Source organism: Cuculus canorus, chromosome 1 (assembly GCF_017976375.1).
Source record: "Cuculus canorus isolate bCucCan1 chromosome 1, bCucCan1.pri, whole genome shotgun sequence".
Classification (NCBI taxonomy): domain Eukaryota; kingdom Metazoa; phylum Chordata; class Aves; order Cuculiformes; family Cuculidae; genus Cuculus; species Cuculus canorus.
In genome coordinates this window covers 45,613,247-45,633,114 of record NC_071401.1, presented here as the reverse complement: position 1 = coordinate 45,633,114, position 19,868 = coordinate 45,613,247, and the positions used below count along the sequence as shown (strand labels likewise).

General features: G+C 39.8%; 1 protein-coding gene across 34 annotated transcripts in view; it reads right to left on the bottom strand.

The window, feature by feature from the left end:
• Nucleotides 1–19,868, bottom strand: part of DLG2 (discs large MAGUK scaffold protein 2) — a 1,074,248-nt gene that overhangs the window by 80,977 nt on the left and 973,403 nt on the right. For all 34 annotated transcript variants that reach the window (XM_054071916.1, XM_054072001.1, XM_054072006.1 and 31 more), the window contains one exon: nucleotides 17,793–17,907. In XM_054071916.1, the coding sequence (XP_053927891.1) occupies nucleotides 17,793–17,907 (115 nt within the window). The remainder of the gene's footprint in view (nucleotides 1–17,792; nucleotides 17,908–19,868) is intronic.

The following is a 19,868-nucleotide window of genomic DNA, read 5'->3' as shown; positions in this document are numbered from 1 at the left end:
CTTCTGTTTCTCTCATCCCACTTAATTAATTATGAGAGGTGATTTGTTTGAGCTGAAGACAGACAGAAAGAAAGAGGCATTCATGATTGTTTAATTATGGTCTAACTGATGTGTTATGAAATTTGAGAAAATGGGCAGATTATTGAATGGATGAGAATGTATTGTGATTATTTGGTAATATCAAAGTGAATTATGATGTTATTCAATTGGGCAGAATTCTTAGAAGACTAAAATATATCATTGATCATTTTTCAGTTACCATTTATTTGCATACTGATGCAAGTATGTGAATAGAGTAATCTTTTAGAAGAGTGTAATCCCATTCTTTCTGAAACCCTGCAAGGACTGAATCCAAATTGTGCTAGAAGAGTTCCTTTGAAGTACACATCTGGACCGTGAGAGCGAAAATGTATATCAAGGAATGGACTATAATTTCAAAACTCTGCCCTGGGGAACAAGTACTGAACAATAGACTCTCACTAATTTGCTTCTTACTCGACCCCCCAAAATAATAGATGTCTGCAACTATAATCACTCTGAACATCCCCTAGGTTTGTGCATTAAAGCTGGAGTCCTGACAGCCAAAATCCCATCCACTTCACTCTGAGTTCCAGACAGACAAAAAACACCTCTGTGAAGGGCTGAATAACATGAAACGTAGTGACTGTAGCTGTACTATTGAAATAATAACAAGCTGAAAACTGCGACTGATGAGCTCTTAGATAAGGGATTAATAAGCAAGATGCCTGGAGTTTATCAAAGGACTAATGGGAAGCTACACAAGGTACCTGTGGCATACTGTGGAGAAGGATTAGGAGACTGGGAACCACCCAAATATAGCATTAAAGAGATGGATGGAGCAAAAACAGAACAGAGTGATGTTGTTCATATCATATGTATATTATACTTACATTAACCAATTAGAACATAAAACAGGCATGATGGAAAATAACTTGTAGAAGACCATGATTAATCTATAGAGAACAGATAAATATGAATAAAAGAACTATGCAAATTGAACTTTTTTTTAAATTTGAGCTACAAGGCAGATACTACTGTGTGATACCTGATCACTGGCACCTGTTGTGATATGCAAAAATGCGATATAGAGAGGTAGATGCAGGGATAGGCTACAAAGGAGAGATTCAGAAATGCTGCCCAGGCATGTAAAGAATGGTTTTAGGGAAGCCAAAGCTGTGCTTAAGTTGTGTTATCAACGTCAACAAGAGCTTTTACACCTACACTGGCAGTAAAAGGCTGAACAACGGAAATGTGAGTCCATTGTGGAATGGGTTGAATGATTTAGTGACAGCAGAGACACATAGATAAGGCAGAGCAGCTCAATGCCTACGTTGTCTCAGTCTTCACCGACAACGTCTCTCAAGGTGCTGTGCTTGGAGAAAGGGTTCAGGAATAAGAATGGCCTGCAGTGGCTGAGGAATGAACTTGACCTATGTGAGTCCATGGGACATGAGAAGCTGTGCCCAAGGGGGTGGAGAAAAATGTCATCTTTGAAAGACTGTGGAGATCCAGGGCAGTCCCTGATGACCAGAAATGTCAAACCCACCTTCAAAAAAAAGACCAACTGATTTGGGGGAATGAAATGCTGGTCAGTCTTCCTTTTATGCCTAAGAAAGTCAAGGAGTAAGTCAATTTGGATCACATTTCTGAGCACATGAAGGAGAAGTAGAGGACTGGGAACAGTGGGCACAGACCGAGCATGGGTGAATCATACCTGGGCAACCTGAAGGCTATCTAGGATAAAATGACTATGCTTGTGGATGAAAGTGAACAATGGATGTCATTTACCTTGACATTAACAAGACTACTGTTTCTTCTATTCCAAAATATTCCTGTATCCAAGCTAGGGCATTATGTTCTGGATGGGTGGACAACTAGTTGGGTAAAAGACTGGCTGGACATCAGCCTCAGAGGGTTGTAATTAGTGAGTTGTACTCTACCTGGTGGACACTATGAAGTAGGTTATCACGGGGTCTATCCTGGGATATCTATCTTAGGGTCTTTATCAGTGATGTATAACATCTTTATCAATGACCTAGAGGATCTGAAATATGCACTCTCATCAAGTGAGCAGACAGCACTGCACTGGCTCCAGATGTTATGCTTGAGAGAAGGGACAACATCCAGAGCAACCAAGGCAGGCTGGTAGATTGGTCCAACAGGAAACTTGTGAAAGTCAAGGACAAGTACAAAGTCCTGCACCTGGAACAGACTAAACTCCTTATTGTTGTAGGTCAGAGACTGACACACCGGGGAGCAGCTCTGCAGGAGCTGAGTGTCCTGCTGGATGACAAGCTACTCATGAACCTGCTACGTGCCTTGGCAGCAAAGGTGCAGGAAAGTTACTGCTTGTGCTTTATCCTACTGAAATGCCCCAGGGCACCACAGGAATAGCCTAGAAAAGAAGGAAAACAAACTCCAGCTTTCTAAATCTAAGACTATTGTTCTAACCATAGCAGTATCCATTATAAGATGCCTGAGGTGGTGACTGTGGAAGGTTCCCAAGCACGTTTAGTGATCTACCATCCTTTAATATACAGGCACTATCCATAAGAATGTTCATTCCCCATTGTGGGTAGCTAGCTCGTTGTTCCATGTCCACTTTGGGGACTTGTGCTTTAGGAGGAATTTAAGCCTTGTGTAATGGGAATAAAAACTATTTCCACTCCAGGAAGGTGGCCCCATCAGGGACCTAGAAGGGAATAGAAACAAGAAATAAATCCTTGTAACATTACTTTCTCTTGCTCATGGAAGAAACGGGATGACTGAGGCCATCAAAATTATTCAATTATTGTAATTTTAAGCTGCAAATGCTCTGGAGTCAAACTGTAAAGGGTTTTCCTCCACTACAACATAAAGTACAATTCCATAGGCCTTCAGGAAGGGGAAAGAACAACCACCTTCTACAGAGCACGATCGCTCACACTTGGAACTACAAGCATCTAACTTTTATTTTACCAAGCACAATTACCAGTTAAGCAGCTGTTAGCAAAAACTGTGTAAACCAAAATATTAGCAGAGGAAACTTTGGCTGCTTTTATCAGGGGAATATGCTCAAAACCCCAGAAAATAAGTTCTAAAATTAGTTAATCTGCTTAAGCAAAGTTTCAATTATTCTTGTAATTGAGCATGATTAGATTATTCTTTACACACACTGGTAAAATACAATTCACAGAAATATAGAATCTTTAAGTCCCAGACTATCATGATTATTCAAAAAGTATTAATGTTTTCATACAAAAATTCCTCACCAGATTTAATTCAACTAAAGTACTTCTGTTGGTGATTCGTTCTTTGAAGAATAGTCTGTATAGCTGATATTTTGTATGATCTTTATTCCACATAGTCTTATTATCATGTAGACAGTGTGAGCTGAGGTAAAGCACATCAAGAAAAAACATATCCAGCATTTGACTTCGAGAGATTGTAATGGCTCTGGTATAAATATCACTCATAGAGAATCTTACTGCAGTACTTGACCTAAATGTCAGCAAGTCTACATTCTAGCAATACTCAAAAAGAGTACGATTAGTGGTTTTGACCATATCTCAGCACTCCTGAGCCTCTCTTGTGGGTGCAGCCTTTTTGGTACGTCATAAAGATATAATTACAATAAATAATCCCTTTTAGCTGACTGAAAAGGCAAAGTCCTTGACCTAGAAGCCTACACTTCTAGATTACGGGTGGACACAAGTCAGATTCTAATAAACTTGGACTGCTATCACCTCTTTTACAGAACAGCTCTGCAAATTAATGCAAATTAATTAGTGCTAATTAAGAGCTGAAGCACTGAACCAAGGAAATTATAGCAATTAAAAAGTTTAGGAAAAGGAATCTTTGACTCTTCTGCACACTGTCCACATTAAAAAAGAATATATTCTTATGGCTGTCCAGTGCCTGATGGCTTTGCAATGGCAATACAGAAATAACAAAACTAAAGTAGCTTAAGAAGCACCTACCATGTAACTCTTTCATGCTCTGTTAAGAGGAAAACTACCTCATCCTCTCCAGGCTCTAAATTCAGCAATGATCCTTGCATGCAGCTGGATAATTTTCAAGTAATTGATTCAGTCAAATTCACTATTATTTCATACTTTCAGTGAGGAAAAGATCCTGTCTGCTGATTGTTATTTCTTTTCCAGTTTTGTTGAAGCCAAAGCTACTGCAATCCTCCTTAAAGGGAAAACTGTCTGTTGAATTTGATCCAAACCTTAAATATCGTTTTGATGTTCATAAAGGGAGCCTATAGGCAACTACTACTAACTGAATCACAATCTACTACTTGGGCAGCAGACAGACAATGGCAGATAAATCAGTTACTGAGGACAAGGAATTGAAAAGAAATCTCTGTATTTCTAATGGTGTTCTCTTCAACCATTTTCTGAATTTTAATAGCAAATAATATAAATGAAAGCAGACTAGGAAAACCTTTAAAAATACACAATCCTGAAAGCATTAAAAAATTCATTACATTGACACAATAGCTGTAATAAAATCATACTTATTTGCCTGTGTAAAAAGGCAACACATTCAGAAATTGAAATAAATTCTCAGGCATTTGCTGGATGAGATCAAATTTACATGAAAGAACAGTTATTTGCCACAAAACCAGGGAAACTCACCTGACTGTCAGGCTTAATTTTTGCTGCCCATGGAAGTTCATAACCTGTGCTGGATGCCTGTGGTTACTGCTTTTGTATCAGGAGATACTGTGAACAGTGGACTTCAAGCTGACCCATCATCTTCTAGCAGTAACAATGAGACCTGGCTGGACAGTAAGCCCAACTCCAGAAATTGATATGAAGTGTGTAAAGGTCCACTTCTGTTAATTAGTATTTTGTTTTTATTGTTTATATTTGAATTAACTATTAAAGTATAAGTAGATAATTAAATTTCCAGAGACTTAACAAGAAAATTCAGCTTCAGTTCAGTTTTGCTGAAACATATGCCGAAGTTCACCAGGCTTTCAAGATAAATCCACATACAAATATCAAAGATGAAGGAAGAATTCTGATCATTACTCCTGAAACATCTCATGATTCAGACTCAAAACCAGCTAAAGACTAATGTCTCTAATTGCATTTTAGTTGGAGCTAACTTTAGCCAGAGTGAAATCCACGTGAATCAGATCTGAAGAAGTGTCTTGCACTGAAACTGTGCCTTTCCTCATAACTCTACTAGAGGCTTTAGGGACCTAGTGCTGACCATGCTAATGGCAGTGTAGCTCATTGTTTCTTCTGTAAAGAACAGCAGGTGTGAAATCAGGAACAGACAGTAGTGTGTTAAATAACAACAATATACACTACCAAAATCGAAGTTATTTAATAATGTGATAAATTTTCTATTAAATTAATACTAAGTGGATGTCATAAAAATCTGTCTGTAATGTTACATCTTGATGAGTCACTAAGACAGAATACCTCAGAGAGTGAATGTACTTCCCAGGGCATCTCACAGGGCATTACATTCACAGCTTCCCCCTGCAGCAGAGCTTTCTTGCTGCAATAGCTCTCCATAGATGTGTCAATGCTCTGACTGCCAGTATAGAAAGGACAAAATCACTTTCAATACTTATACTGAAAGGGTGATTGCATTTTGAACCCACAAACCACATTAGAAACGTTGCTTCTACCATGTTTCCTATAGTACTATGGAAAAAGGTTTTGCTTCAAGATGATTTCACAGAGACATGTGTTTCCTTTTACTGAAGTGCTTGAAGAAACCATAGACATTTTCAAATCTAAACTTTACTTCTTGCACAAGAATAATACCTTCAGTATTCACAGAATTGTTAAGGTTGGAAAAGACCTCTAAGATCATCAAGCCCAATCAACCACACAATAGCAACATGCCTACTAGACCATGTCCTGAAGTGTCACATCTATATGTTTTTTGAACACCTTCAGGGATGATGATTCCACCACCTCCCTTGGCAGCCTCTTCCAACGCTTCACCACTCTTTCAGTAAAGAAATTTTTCCTAATATCCAATCTAAACCTCCCCTGGTACAACTTAAGGCCATTTTCTCTTGTCCTATCACTTGTTACTTGGTTGAACAGACTGACGCCTACCTTGCTATGACCTCCTTTCACATAGTTGTAGAGGGCGATAAGGTATCCCTTAGCCTCCTCTTTTTTTTCCAGGCTCGACAATCCCAGTTCCCTTAGCTGCTCCACATAAAACCTGTGTTGCAGACCCTTCACCAGCCTTGTTGCCCTCCTTTCAAGGTCTTTCCTGTACTGAGTGGCCCAAAAGTGAACACAGGATTCAAGATTTGGCCTCCCCAGCACTAAATATATATTCCCAGCAACCAAGATCTGACTGACTGGGTATGGAGAGGAACAGATGAAAGGACTTAATGTGGCTTTGCAAGTTGAAGAAAGTGGCAAAAATACTGCTTGATGGCCATTAGGCTGGGCTTCCATCTTGTGACTGATAACCTAAGACCCTTATCTGTAGAAATTATCTTACAATCTCTACAGAAAGGAGTAATTACAACAGTCACTACAGACACTACCTGGATTCTAAAATGTCTCAAGGACATCAAGAACAGAAAGCATGTCTGCAGAGACAGTGCTTTTTAAAAGCTAAAATTGCAGACATTTGTGGCTCCCAGAAAGAAAGGAATATTGATACTTCTTGGAAACAGAGAGGACATGTATCATTAGCAGCACACCGAGGTAAAAAATATAACAACCTGGTATAATTAAAACCTAAGTGATTAGAAATATAAAGTTACAAAAAGGAAAAAAAAAAAAGAAATTCCTTGTGTTCCATCAAGCAACTGCTTTTGTCCTAATTTTTCACAAAGCTTTCAGCTGCTGTCTCTTGTGCCACGACCCTTTTTAGCAACTAGAAGGAAGATGTGAGAGCAGAAATAGCAGGATGCTATTGCCTTCTCTATAAGCAGTGGTTTGTACAGTGGTAGGTATTGTGTGGTGCTGGCAGGTGTATAGATAACTATAGCAGCACAACATATTAGGTGAAGGAATGGGGTTGCCTGCAGGGTGAACTGAAAAGCATGAGAAGAAGAAATGGAATTTATGGAAAGTGGGTGAATGTTTCATTATCTTAATTCCTATTAATAGTGAGGAATACCTGACAAACTCTCTCTGTTAGTCTTATCTGCTAGATAAAGCAGTTAGAGTAAGAACTTGTAAAAGAAGTGTTACCTATAGTCAGTCTTCACAAGAAATGAAGTTGGAGACATGGCAGGATGCAGATGTACACACACACACACATATATATAGACACACAGAGATACTCTATTCTCTGAAATCTTTTTTTACTCTATTTACTCTACTCTGAATACGAGGCACTTCTGAGAGAATCAAATCCCACCTGCCAAGGTTGATGCATGAGAGGGGAAGAGATGAGAGAACAGCTGTGCAAGTTCTTCACCCAGAGGGTGGTGGAGCACTGGAGTAGGCTTCCAAGGGAGGCAGTCATGGCACCAAGCTTGGCAGTACTCAGGAAGCCTTTGGACAACACACTCAGACACATGGTGTGAATGTCGGTTTTGTCGTACGCAGTGAGAGGAGCTGGACTCAATGATCCTTGTGGATTCCTTCCAACCCAGGACATTCTATGATTCTATGATTTTTGCACAACAGCCTGGGGCCAGGAGTCCTGTGGCAGGCTGTGTTCCCTTGGACAGCATCTTCCCCTACCAACCAGCACCACTCAACCACAATGCACTGCAAACTTAGCAAACCAGCTGCAGCTAAATTAAGATCTATTCAACGTGATGCCAGTGAGCCCATGGAGGGTCTGATCTTTCTGTTGTAGGACATTGTTCCCTGTTACAAGAGTGAGGTGACAGGGAATGACCAAATGAAGTTGCTCAGGCGCTCCCAATGATCCCCAGCTCTAGTAGGCACACTTCTGCACATCCTTCCTGCTGTAGAGTTAATACAATACTCTCTATTTCTAATGAAAGACCCACTGCTTTCACTTAGCCTCACCACATAACTTGGTTGGGCTCCCTTCTTATAGATGGACTTCTTGGGTGAGATGAAACATCCTTCCCACTTATCTATGTTGGAAGGCACTTCAAATGGGAATCCCCACTGCTCTTTGCAGCAGAGTTATGTCCTCTTTCAAGACTGTTCACAGATTGGTACTGAGGCAGCTAATTTGGGGCACCCGTCCTACAATGTCTTTAGAATTTTTTCATTTAGGATTTCAGGTGCAAAACTAGTGGGGACCAAACACTCTTATTTCTTTTTCTCATGTGGGCCAATGTGACAATACACATATTTAGATTTCCAAATTTTGACTGTTCCCACAAGCTTTTATTTCAGTGGGTTTTCTTCTCTATGCTGACAATCTAACTTACTGTCCCATACTTTTCCAGCTGAGAACTGCACAAACTGACCATGCCCTGTTATAGCTGGTGACATGGAAACGTCAGAAGAGCTGTTTGTTGTATAACACTGCTTTTTCACATAGAACAGGCACAGCTCAAATAAATGTTTTGCTGACTCACTCTCAGCCATTTTAAGCCACAGTTTATCTTCATTGTCACTTCCCCTCCCTGCACTGACGGATCATGTTGTGAGTCTCTGCTTCAAAATGAGGCTGTCTGAAATGGTAACTGTCTTGTTTATAGTTATTTCAAATAAATCCTATTCGCATGTGTGGCCAAATTCTTCATCATCATTTTCTGGCTTGGAAATGATTCTAGTTGACACTTTCCTGCCAGATGAAGCTCTGACCCAGAAAGCAGGCAAGCCCACTAGGGAACTGGAAAGCAGAATGTATGTTCAATTAAAAGCTATTAAAGTATCTCTTAAGAAAAGGAAAAGGTGTGCTTCTTCCTTAGAGCAGGCATCATGTCAAGTATATTACCTGTGCTGGGACATTACTTGAGTAACTTATGAAACAGAACAATAAAGATGTTCTTAAAAATGGCCAGAAGTATGTACTACTTACTCCTACTGAAGCTGCTAATAGAAAAGCTCTTTCAGTAGGCATTAAATAATTCAGCACTGAGGACATGATTTCAGATCTCAGACGGTTATTTCATAGGTAACAAGTTTTACTGACAGTATAAAGATGAGATGGATTAGACAAGAGTGTTTTCTATGTGGAGCTGCTTTACATTCTGCATTTTAGCCAGAACTTGTTATTTGGTGTGTTTTATCCATGTGGGTCTCTGTCCTTCAAGGTGCTCAGTACCGCATGCTTTAGTTCTTAATCATGAACAAAAAATATTCAATGATTTGCAAAGCCAAAACCAGACAGAAATAAATCTGCTTCTTGGCTCTTTTCAGCACAACTGGAGAAGCACCCCTTGCTAAAAGGCTTACTAGGCTGTTGGTTCATGCTGCAGCTAACAGTGCATCGCACTGTACCTCAGGAAGGAATCAGCCGGACTCATAGAGCGTGCTTAAGAAGTAACAGACCTGATAAAACATGAAGATGTGAAGGAGAGAGCTGGTGTCAGACACAGAGATGAAACTGTTTTGCCTCATGTGTTTACATATTCAGTTTTCACTCTCCATTAACTGCTTCTTTGTCTGTGAAATGTTATTAAAAACTGCAGAACAACCTTGTTTTCCTTAACTGTTCTCTAGCATCAACATTGCAAAAAGATATCAGATGAATAAGAAAGGTAGTAAGTGCTAGGAAAAACTGTAGAAAAACTTGAGAGGTGGCTAATAGTTTTAACTGACTATCAAATATGTTGATTTTTAGAGTCCTAGGGTACAGGGGAAGCACGTTGTTTTATTTCATAGAACCATAGAATGGTTTGGGTTGGAAGAGATCTTAAAGATCATCCAGATCCCACCCTCATGCCATGGGCAGGATTAGATTGAACAAAGCCTCATCTGAGCTGACCTCCACCTCCACCTCCAGGGAGGGTTCATCCATGACTTCTCTGGGCAACATGTGGCCTCACCACTGTGGTAGTAAAAAATTTCTTCCTAGTATCTCTTTTAAATCTCCTCTTTTTCAGCTTAAGCCATTTACCCTCATCTTATCCCTGCACTCCCTGATAAAGAGCCTCCCCTCTTCTTTCCTTTAGGCAAAGACATTTATACCATAATATTTAAGTGTAGATATTTTTTTTCACCAAAATGCCATCAAACTGTAAGCTTGAAGACCTTTAAATTGTGAATACTTCAAGATAATTCTTACACTCTTCTTCCAGCTTAGAGTGGCACCACTGCTTTGCATCTGAGTTAAGGCATTTCAGTTAAGGATCTATGAAAACTTCAGAGGCACAATACAAAAAAGTGTGAGAAGCCACCACAAAAAAAGCCCATCCTCTCTCTAGATAGTCCCTGTTCTTCAATTTTTAGTTGAATTTTTTAATTTTTCATTTAGCCTGTAATTAGTGCAGCAGAATATGGAACAAGGTAATTTTTGTAAATGCCAGAAAAATGATCCTCAAAGCAGATAAACAGCCTGAATTTTATAAGAAAATATCATACTTGCATTGCCAAAGACAAGAGTTGGTCTCATTTTCCTTCTTCATTTTACAGATAATCTCTGGCTCTGCAAGCCTGATACTTTTGCTCTAAAGAAGAATTTCAAAATAATAAATAATGACTACTGGGTTTATTGCCCATGTATTACATAATTTTTGTATCCCGGCATATCCTTCATCCTTCTCTGTTCCTCAGTGTCTCTGATAATTAATAAAGACCTGAGTGAATTGTTATTCAATTATACTTTCAGCTTGTGAACATTCACCTGGGCAAAAAGTCTCTCAAGCACAGAGACCGATCCTCTTTGCCCTATTTCCTTGATTCGGAGCCTGAGTAGCTCTCACTGAAGCCAGTGAGAATACTGGTGCCAGCCAGATCTGTTTGCCTCTGTATTCAGAGGAAGAATAGTTAAGAAATAGTAATTGAATATTCAAAAATTCATATTTGACTGGGACAAGTGAAATGAGGAACGTCCCAATTCAGGCTTCAATTTTCCAGTCTGAAATGGCATTTCAAGTGCAACAGCCCATTTCACAAGTGTAGGTTATGTGTGTGCCTATCTGACCATTTCCAAACACATCTGCTAAGTGCTGTCATAAACCCCAGCTTTCTGAATTATTCCCTTGATTTTCTGAAAGCATGTTTCCATTCTCTGCTCTAATTTGGACCATTCAATTGTGTAGGAAGAATTCAAGGTAAGTGAATAAACAGTACTAAAATTTCACTTTCCTCCACTTACCATTCACTAAAGAGAATTCTAATAGTTTCTACCATGCCATTAAAGTACAGACATGGCTATGTAAGCTCTAGCTATTTCCCTATCAAAAGCAAACAGTAATGCCTAGGTGCCAAACTCATATTCATTCTCCAGAAATCTAGATTGACCTACAGTGCTCTCAAGCCTGAAAGAAATGTATGATGCCATATCTGGAATCAAACTTATTCAGCTTGACAAGCATGCACTGAACGTATGCGGATCCTCAACAGTGCTAACAAAAGTAGCAAGTGAATTTAGAAGGAATCCTGGGGAATAAGAATAAATGGAATAAACTGGCCTGTTAAAACAGGGCTGTCACTGTTTCAGAGCTACATTATGGTGTCTTACTAAGACACAGAGCAGAAGCACTCACAGACAATAGTGAGAGCCTGATGTTACAGCTTCTTCAAGATATGTATATGCATACTCTGTATGTGTGAAAGAGAGAGCAAGAGAAAGATATTCAGCATGGGGGGGATCGAGGTTCTGCAACTTCAAGTGTTTCCAATATAGATGTTTACATTTCAGCTAATCACCTGAGGCTCCTTCCACTCAGCTGCGAGAAATAGACATTTTTAGGGCACAATTCGCCTGAGCAATTTTAGATGTCTACTTCTGGATGAGATGAATTGTACTCTAAAAGCAGCAAGTACACTCCACTGAATCAAGAGAAATAACTAGGCAACTAGCTTGAGTGAAGATGTTTGCAATGTTTGTGTAGATATGACATATATTTAACACTAACATACACCTAATTCGATTTTCTTAATATATAAATACATGTATCACAGTATCATGATATCATAGTATGGTAAGGGTTGGAAGGGAACTTAAAGATCATCTAGTTCCAACCCTCCTGCCATGGGCAGGGACATCCCACAAAATCAAGCTGCCCAGCACCCCATCCAACCTGACCTTGAACACCTCCAGGGATGGGGCATCCACAACTTCCCTGGGCAACCTGTTCCAGTGCCTCACCACTCTCATGGTGAAGAAATTCTTCCTAATGTCTAGTCTAAATCTGCCCCTTTCCAGTTGATACCTATTCCCCTTGGTATCCACAAGCCTTTATGAATAGCCCCTCTCCAGCTTTCTTGTATGCCCCCTTGAGGTACTGGAAGGTTGCTCTAAGATCTCCTCCAGCCTTTTCTTCTCTAGCCTGAACCAGCCCAACTCTCTCAGCCTGTCCTCGTAGGGAAGGTGCTCCATTCCTCTGATCACCTTTGTAGCCCTCCTCTGGACCCATTCCAACAGCTCCATCCCTCTGATTACCTTTATAGCCCTCCTCTGGACCCGTTCCAACAGCTCCATATCCTTCTTACATTGAGGATTCCAGAACAGGACACAGTATTCCAGATGAGGTCTCACAAGAGAGGAATAGAGGGGCAGAATCACCTCCCTCAACCTGCTGGCCACACTTCTTTTGATGCAGCCCAGGATGTGATTGGCCTTCTGGGCTGCGAACGCACATTGTCGGCTCATGTTGAGCTTCTCATCGACCAGCACCCCCAAGTCCTTCTCTGCAGGGCTGCTCTCAAGCACGTCATTCCCCATTGTGTACTGAAAACGGGGATTGCCCCGACCCAGGTGCAGGACCTTACATTTGGCCTTGTTGAACCTCATGAGGTTCTCACAGGCTCACTTCTCCAGCCTATCCAGGTCCCTCTGGGTGACATCCCGTCCTTGTATGCATATGCATATGCATATACATATGCATATGTATATGTATATGTATATGTATATGTATACACACATATATTCTCTCTCCTTGCAATGCATATTTAGGTATGAGCATTTCATACTTCTCTCTCTGTCTCCCTCTGTGCCTCCCTCTGAAAAGCCCTGATGAAATGATAACTTTATCCCAATCCTCCTTCCAGATCTACATAGTAGAGCTTTCCATGTTATCACATGTTCAGATTTCACTACCAAGATGTCTCCAAGAATTGCATTTCTCATGTGGATTTATTACAACTTGCCGTACAGCCATCCCATGAGAATTTTGCCCATGGAGCCTTGACCTGATGCTCACTGGCCTATGGAGGGGGTTCACCGCCTCAAAGAAGACAGGGAGATTGAATGGTGGCTGTAACAGTCATCACATAAAACCAGCCCTGGATGTCAGATTTGATCTTCATAAACCTTCCCAGCCAGCCTTCAGCTTTCCCAAGTGAGAACTATGGAAAATCAAAGTCTCTCTAAGTGATATGGCATCATGCTGATTTCTAAGAAGTACAGGAAATGCACATAAAGGTGTCTAAAGCCTAACTGAGAATTTATTGTGCTGGAAATCAGAGTAAACAACCCAAAGGACCTCAACCTTGACCTCATTTCAGCTGCTGTTAAGTTGCTATGGCAAATCTTCATTCTGTTCCTCATGACTCAATAAAAAAATGAACTAGAACACACTCATTTTTCACACATAACATGTGAAGTGTTTAGCAGTAATTCCAGCTAGAAGACAAAACAATAGTGGATTAAGAAGCACCTATTTGCACTGTACACTGTTTTATAATCGATGCAGCATGGCTGGAAAAAAAGGATTGATCTTAAACTTGCTCATCTTATTGGGAAGAGTATCTGCCTTTGGTTACACTTCCTACTACAATGTTTTCTCTGGAGAGGCAGCTACGGAACAACTTCTTTTGAAATTACAGTTGGATCTTGCCCTGTCCCAGCTCTAATTTCCATACCACCTTTAGAGCCAACTGTTCAATTCACCTTGTGCTGATATATTTAAAAGTAGTGTTGAAGTTGAAATATTTGCATTTCATTAAGTCCAATCAGTCCCTTTGTTTAAGGCGACAAGTAGCCATGATAAGGTGGAATGATGTTTGGTCACCGATGGTACTGAATAGATTTTAAGCAGTGAAGTAAGAATGAAGGACCTGCAGTGTGTGTCAAGATGTCAAGTTGTTTCTGCAGAGAAATACACCTCCACAGTGCCTGTTTGTGGCTTTGGACAGTTGGAATTTTTAATTACAGGCATTATTTCAGAAGCTGTCTCATTTAAATGAAGATTAAAAGGTGTCATGTCTTTTTATTCTATGCTAATTTCATTATTTTTCATCTGTAAATCAATAACAGGCTCTAAGAAGGAAATTCTTGAATGCCAGGTGATGCCTGAACATGCTTTCTTTTTATATGTAGCACGAGTACTTTAAGCTCAAGAGAAATCTAGTAAATCTACAGAAAAGACCCCTTCATCATGCTGAAGCTCTCAGTTTCCTCCAGAGCTCGGCAATTTTATACTAAAGTTTCAATAGCTGCTCGCATTCACCATACTTTGTAAAGGACTGTACTTCTCCGATGCTTAACTCTTCAAAAGGCTGTCATGTTGCACAGCCTGTGTGTTAAATAATATCATCTTAAAAGTATCAGTAGTAATTGTGTGTAATCTGAAAAATTTGGCTATGAATCTTGACCTAGAAGGACAAAGCAAAACACATACCTATTTCAAGACAACCATATACATAATCTTACAAGAGCAGATTTTAAAACATTGAGACAAAGAGACAAGAAGATAAAAAGACAAAAAGAGGTGAATTTGCACAAGAAACTCTAACCAACCCCTATGTATATACATAACACAGTAATTAGCTGGTAAAGCATTTGTTTACATTCCTTATTAATCATGAGCTGATGGCTGAATTCCAATGAATTAAAAAGGATGATAAGAAATTTTTATTTTAGCCTCTCATTTCGGTTACTGAATTCAAATTGTTAATTCACCTCAACAAACAAATAAATTACAAATAACAAAAATTTGCTCTATTTCATGTCTATTCTTTTGCTTTCTGCTTTTGTTTCTGTATTTTTCCTCAACAGAGACATTTAGTGACAAGAGGATCTTGGTTGATTTCCTATGGTTGTGTACACTGCTTAAGTGTGCCTTTTAGTGGTTCTCAGTCAACTACATACAGTCCTACAGCCAACACATTATCCTCATATTATATTTTACTTCATTTAATATAACATATGTTTCAATCAAAAACTCTATGCTATTTTAGTAGGAGTTGGATGGGATTATCACAGACTATAAGGTAAAAGGTTTGCTTTTCCTCGTGGCTTTCCTAGGAGCAGATACTGACATTTGTTTTCAATTATTACAACATATGCAGACCTTAGTTTATTTCCTTGCACTGCCTAGGACTTAGTTATTTACTTTGACTAAGATCTCTGGCTAAAAACCAACTGCATGTATTCAGCAATGGACAGCAAAATCACTACATCCTCAAGAAAGGAAAACAATAAACTTGAATCATAAGGAAGACATTACAGCTACAGATTTGCAACACATGGTAATTTGCCTCTGGTTCTTTTGCACAAGCTGACCAAAATAATCCATTGAAACAGAAATGTCCTGAGTTGTAACAATACAAAAAAATGCTGAATCCCAGGTTTTTTACATGGAACCCTAGCTCTAAAGAGCTTATCCATAAAGTGAAAATTTCATTCTCTGAAAACTAGCGTGTTTGTGAACCCATATTTATTTTTTCCTTGGTGCCAAACATAGACACAAGCTACCTTTGTAATTAGTGTGTATGATTTGAACTAACAGTGCCTAGCACAATGCAGCAGGTGCTACTGCGCTGCAAACACATTATAATAACGTGTAAAACACAGAGGCTCTCCAATAGACTTCTCAGAGTTGGATATAGCCAGTTATGTGTGTTTGACTGTAAAGAGTTTATGCCAACAAAACCGATTGAGGCTTATGAGGTTTTCTTCTTGAGAGGCTTTGGGCATTTTTGGAAATGTCTCTGGAATAAAAGAACAGATTTTTCACCTTTGGTTTGAGAACTGATATTTGCATACGCAGCTAAGACATCAAAGACTCCTGCAGTGAAGCATCAGGGCATATCAGCTTAGTGAGGTAAACCACATCCAGAATTCATGAACTAGCAGAAAGCCAGGCTCATTGCTGCGCTCAGAGTGATGCAGGGTAGAAGAACTAGGCTAGTCCATATGCGGCATAGATATATTCGCTTGGCAGAGTACTCAAGACAATAAGCCTCAGTTCTCAGCAGAGCTTACCAGTTTGATGTTGATCCAGAGGTAAATGAGCTTTGCTGCAGCTCAGACCAGTAAGTTGTTCAGGAGCCTGTGTTAGGCATTTGCGTGTAAAACCGAATTTGCTGGCTTGGATTTCTTGCACCGTTGTTTACCACATTTTGGGTTCCTGGTTTACCTCAAGCAAAGTAAGCTTCGATCTGTCCAATGACTACAACTTTTCATAAAACGCAAATTCAGGGAGCTGACCAAAACTCTGGACAATAAAGTAACTCTGTGTTTTGTCTGGAAAAAACCCAATGCAGGTGGGATAGGTCCAGAAGTAAACACAGAGATGGAGAGGTCAGAGAAGGTTAGAGATAAATCGAAAACTGTAATACTTCCAACCTGACCTTGCTCAATAATAAGGTCACTAGTAATAGTGATCAATATCCTTTCAGTCCTTGCTCTTTCTGGCAGCAGTACCAATTAGTGCTTAATGTGGTTTCTGTCCACTAGAATAAGACCATTCATGCTAACATTTAAGTTTTTCCTTCCTTCTCTCCTACTTTACCCCTTCATGCTGAGGGCATAATGACAAAATGTAGAATTTAGCCTTAATTGGATCTCTGCAATATTATCACCTGAATTAACTCCCCCATGAATAATTATCAGTGCCTGGAGGCTGAGAAATTGCTTCCCTCTACTTCATGACTGTCAGGAATTTCAAATTATATGTTGAGCATGGAGGGGGGGGAGGGAGTGAGGAGGAAATGAATATGAAAAGCCTAGAGAAGCGTAATTATTAAGATTATTAAAATATTTGGCATGGAGTCCCATAGTCTCCTCGAGTACCAAAAGGGGAGAGCGACAGCAAGAACTTTTTGTGGGGCAATTGGGCAACACCCAGTCTTTCAGCCAGCAATGACCCTGTCAATAGCCTTGCATACCCAAAGCAAAACTACAACCACTGCTACCACCTGGCTCACAGTTAGGCAATTCCTGTGGCATTCACTACCCTATTTAAGCTATGTACATCAGCTTGTTCAACATCTTATCTGTATGTTTGATCTTGCTAGGTCGATGGTAAATTCTTCATAATGTAGACTGATAGAAAGGTAAACATATGCAAATGGGTAGCAGCAGATTGTTGTGCATTTAGAATAGCGTATAATGTTCCTTGCTTTGTAAGAACAAGGTCTTGGTGAAAAAGCACTCTTTATGAGAGCAATCATTCCATGTCTGGGCAAGACCTCACACAGAAACACAATGCACCACTACACCGCAATATCCATCTCAGATATCAAAAATGCTGACAACTGGCAAGATATCTCCATCTCACAAAATCAAATCATTGTACAAGTATAATGCTCTTTGAAAACAACTTGAAACGATCAGATTAAGCAATAGGGCTTTATCCAATTTTCACATTAATGATGCTGAGCTTGTAAGATCGATGCATTTCTTGGCTCAATTCAATTCAGTTCCTCAAAGTTCTTTTCCGCCTTGCTGAACCCACAACACCCTAGTCAGGCATAGACAAGGTAGCTGCCACATATTCCCAGGAGAATATGCTCCCTGCTTACCTCACATACAGTGACCTCTTCTGATTAGTTCTCAGGGAGCCGGACCCAGAACTCATGCTGTGATTCATCATCTGCTCACGCAGGTCATGGATTTTTGCCTCAAACCGAGCGTACTCTAAGGAGATAAAAAAAAAAAGAGAAGAAAGATATTTTAGTTTTCTTGACCTATATAATCATTAGGCCTGCTAAATGCAAATTAGTGTTAAATTAATGAGCGCAAGGCATGTCCTGAAAACTGAGGTCTAATAGAATTGCGCATTAATATATTATCTTTGGTAAATATGTGACCTCTTTATTGTGGTACCTGAACATTTCAGCATTGACATTTGAGTGAAAAGTCAATTAGCTAGACTCTTTCTCCTGCAGTTTCAGGAAAGAAAAGGAGGTTTAAGGTCTGTTACCAAACATCTTTCAGTCTGAAAACATAATATTGAAAGCAGTTTTCCATTATATTCTTCCTCCTTCCAAAGAACAAGATACTTTCTTATGGGCAGTGGGATGATGCACTGATGTTACTAGTAAGTCGAGCGTTTAGTGCAAAATCCCACTGAACTAAAGGAGGTAATACATCAAAGCCCATTTATCCTTGAAGCAGCTGTGAAGTTGTTGTGTGAGCAATGTCATCTCGTTTAGCCAGCCTACGGAGGACTGATTCTTTTAAACAGGTATATTCATAGCTGGGCCTGAGGGTGAGTGATCCCAGAAACTTCAGACCTGTTTAAGCTGCATAAGAATGGCCCAAACTCAGTTTCCAGTTCTTGTTGTTCTCCATAACTCTGCTGGTAGCTTTGAAAAACATTGTGAACTGCTGACAAGTAATATGGGATCAGCGCTGGGGTAAGGATTCAGCTAGAAGCGTATCATTTGGTGAGGCTCTTCTATGAAAGCACACATGCCCTGTACAGCTTTGTCAACGGTCTGTCCTCCTGGCATATTTCCCCTTGCTCACTGTGTGACCTAATGGGCCGGGTTTTGGTTTGCAAGAGGAAATGTTGAAGTTTCGGAGATAAGCTCTAATTCTCTGAAACTGACATCCTACAGGCAGTGCTCCAGCAACAGACTCATAATTCAACCCCAACCCAGGAAATCTACCAACGTGAGCTAGAAGACTAACTTGAGGGGGTGTACAAAATCCATTTCAGTGAGTCAGTGACACTTTGAAGAGTTAGATGTTGCAGGCTGATGCCAGTAAAGAGAAGAAGATGTTCCCTACACCTCAGTGTTTTATTTCACTGCCTGCTTCAAAGGAGGATCTATGTTTCCCTACAGTGAGTCTGGAGCAGAAGCTAAACCAGCACGTAAGGCTTCCTCCCCTAAAGGATAAATGTACATCCCACCAGATCACACCATCTCTCAGTTAAGCAAATAAATCTTTACTGTGCATTTATAACCTATTGGTCTGCTACATGTTTGTTGCTGTTTGAGCTATGTGCGAATGTTGTAAGACAGCAATATTCTCATTTTCTCCTAGAAGAAATCTCAGCATTATTTTTATTTGATCATTTGTTGTTCACACTGGCTCAGTTCCCAGAATGTCTAGATGCTTTGCAACAAAGACTAATTCATTTTATTCAGTGCCCTTTAACTTTTGCATTGGATAATAAAACCTGACCTTTCCAAGTTCCTACATTTTGCATAGACACTAGTTACCTTCAAAGTGGCTTAGCAGGGTGGTTTGATTTGGGTTTTTGTGTGTGGTTTTTTTTTTTCCCGTTTTCTTCTTTTTACTTGATGCATTTTAACTCCCTTGCCATTGAGCTTCTTTGGCATTACCCACTGAGTTTGTTAAAGTGACAGTAGCTGCTGTTATGGTAGGAGACTCTTCATTCTTCCCCCATACTTATGACTGCACTGACTGCAGCTGAAATTCTGCCTATCAGGAGAAAAGACACTCCTACATGCACACTGTCTTTGAGGTTTACTCGTTTCTTGCTTTCTGTCACCTAGAATACATCTTTAAAATTCTTAGTGATTTTAAATCCCAAATCCTCAAAGAAACTAAAGTTCCTACACAGCCATATTTAAAGAGGAATTTAGTTTTGAAGTGTTTTTCCCAGTACAGGATTTAAGTTTGCT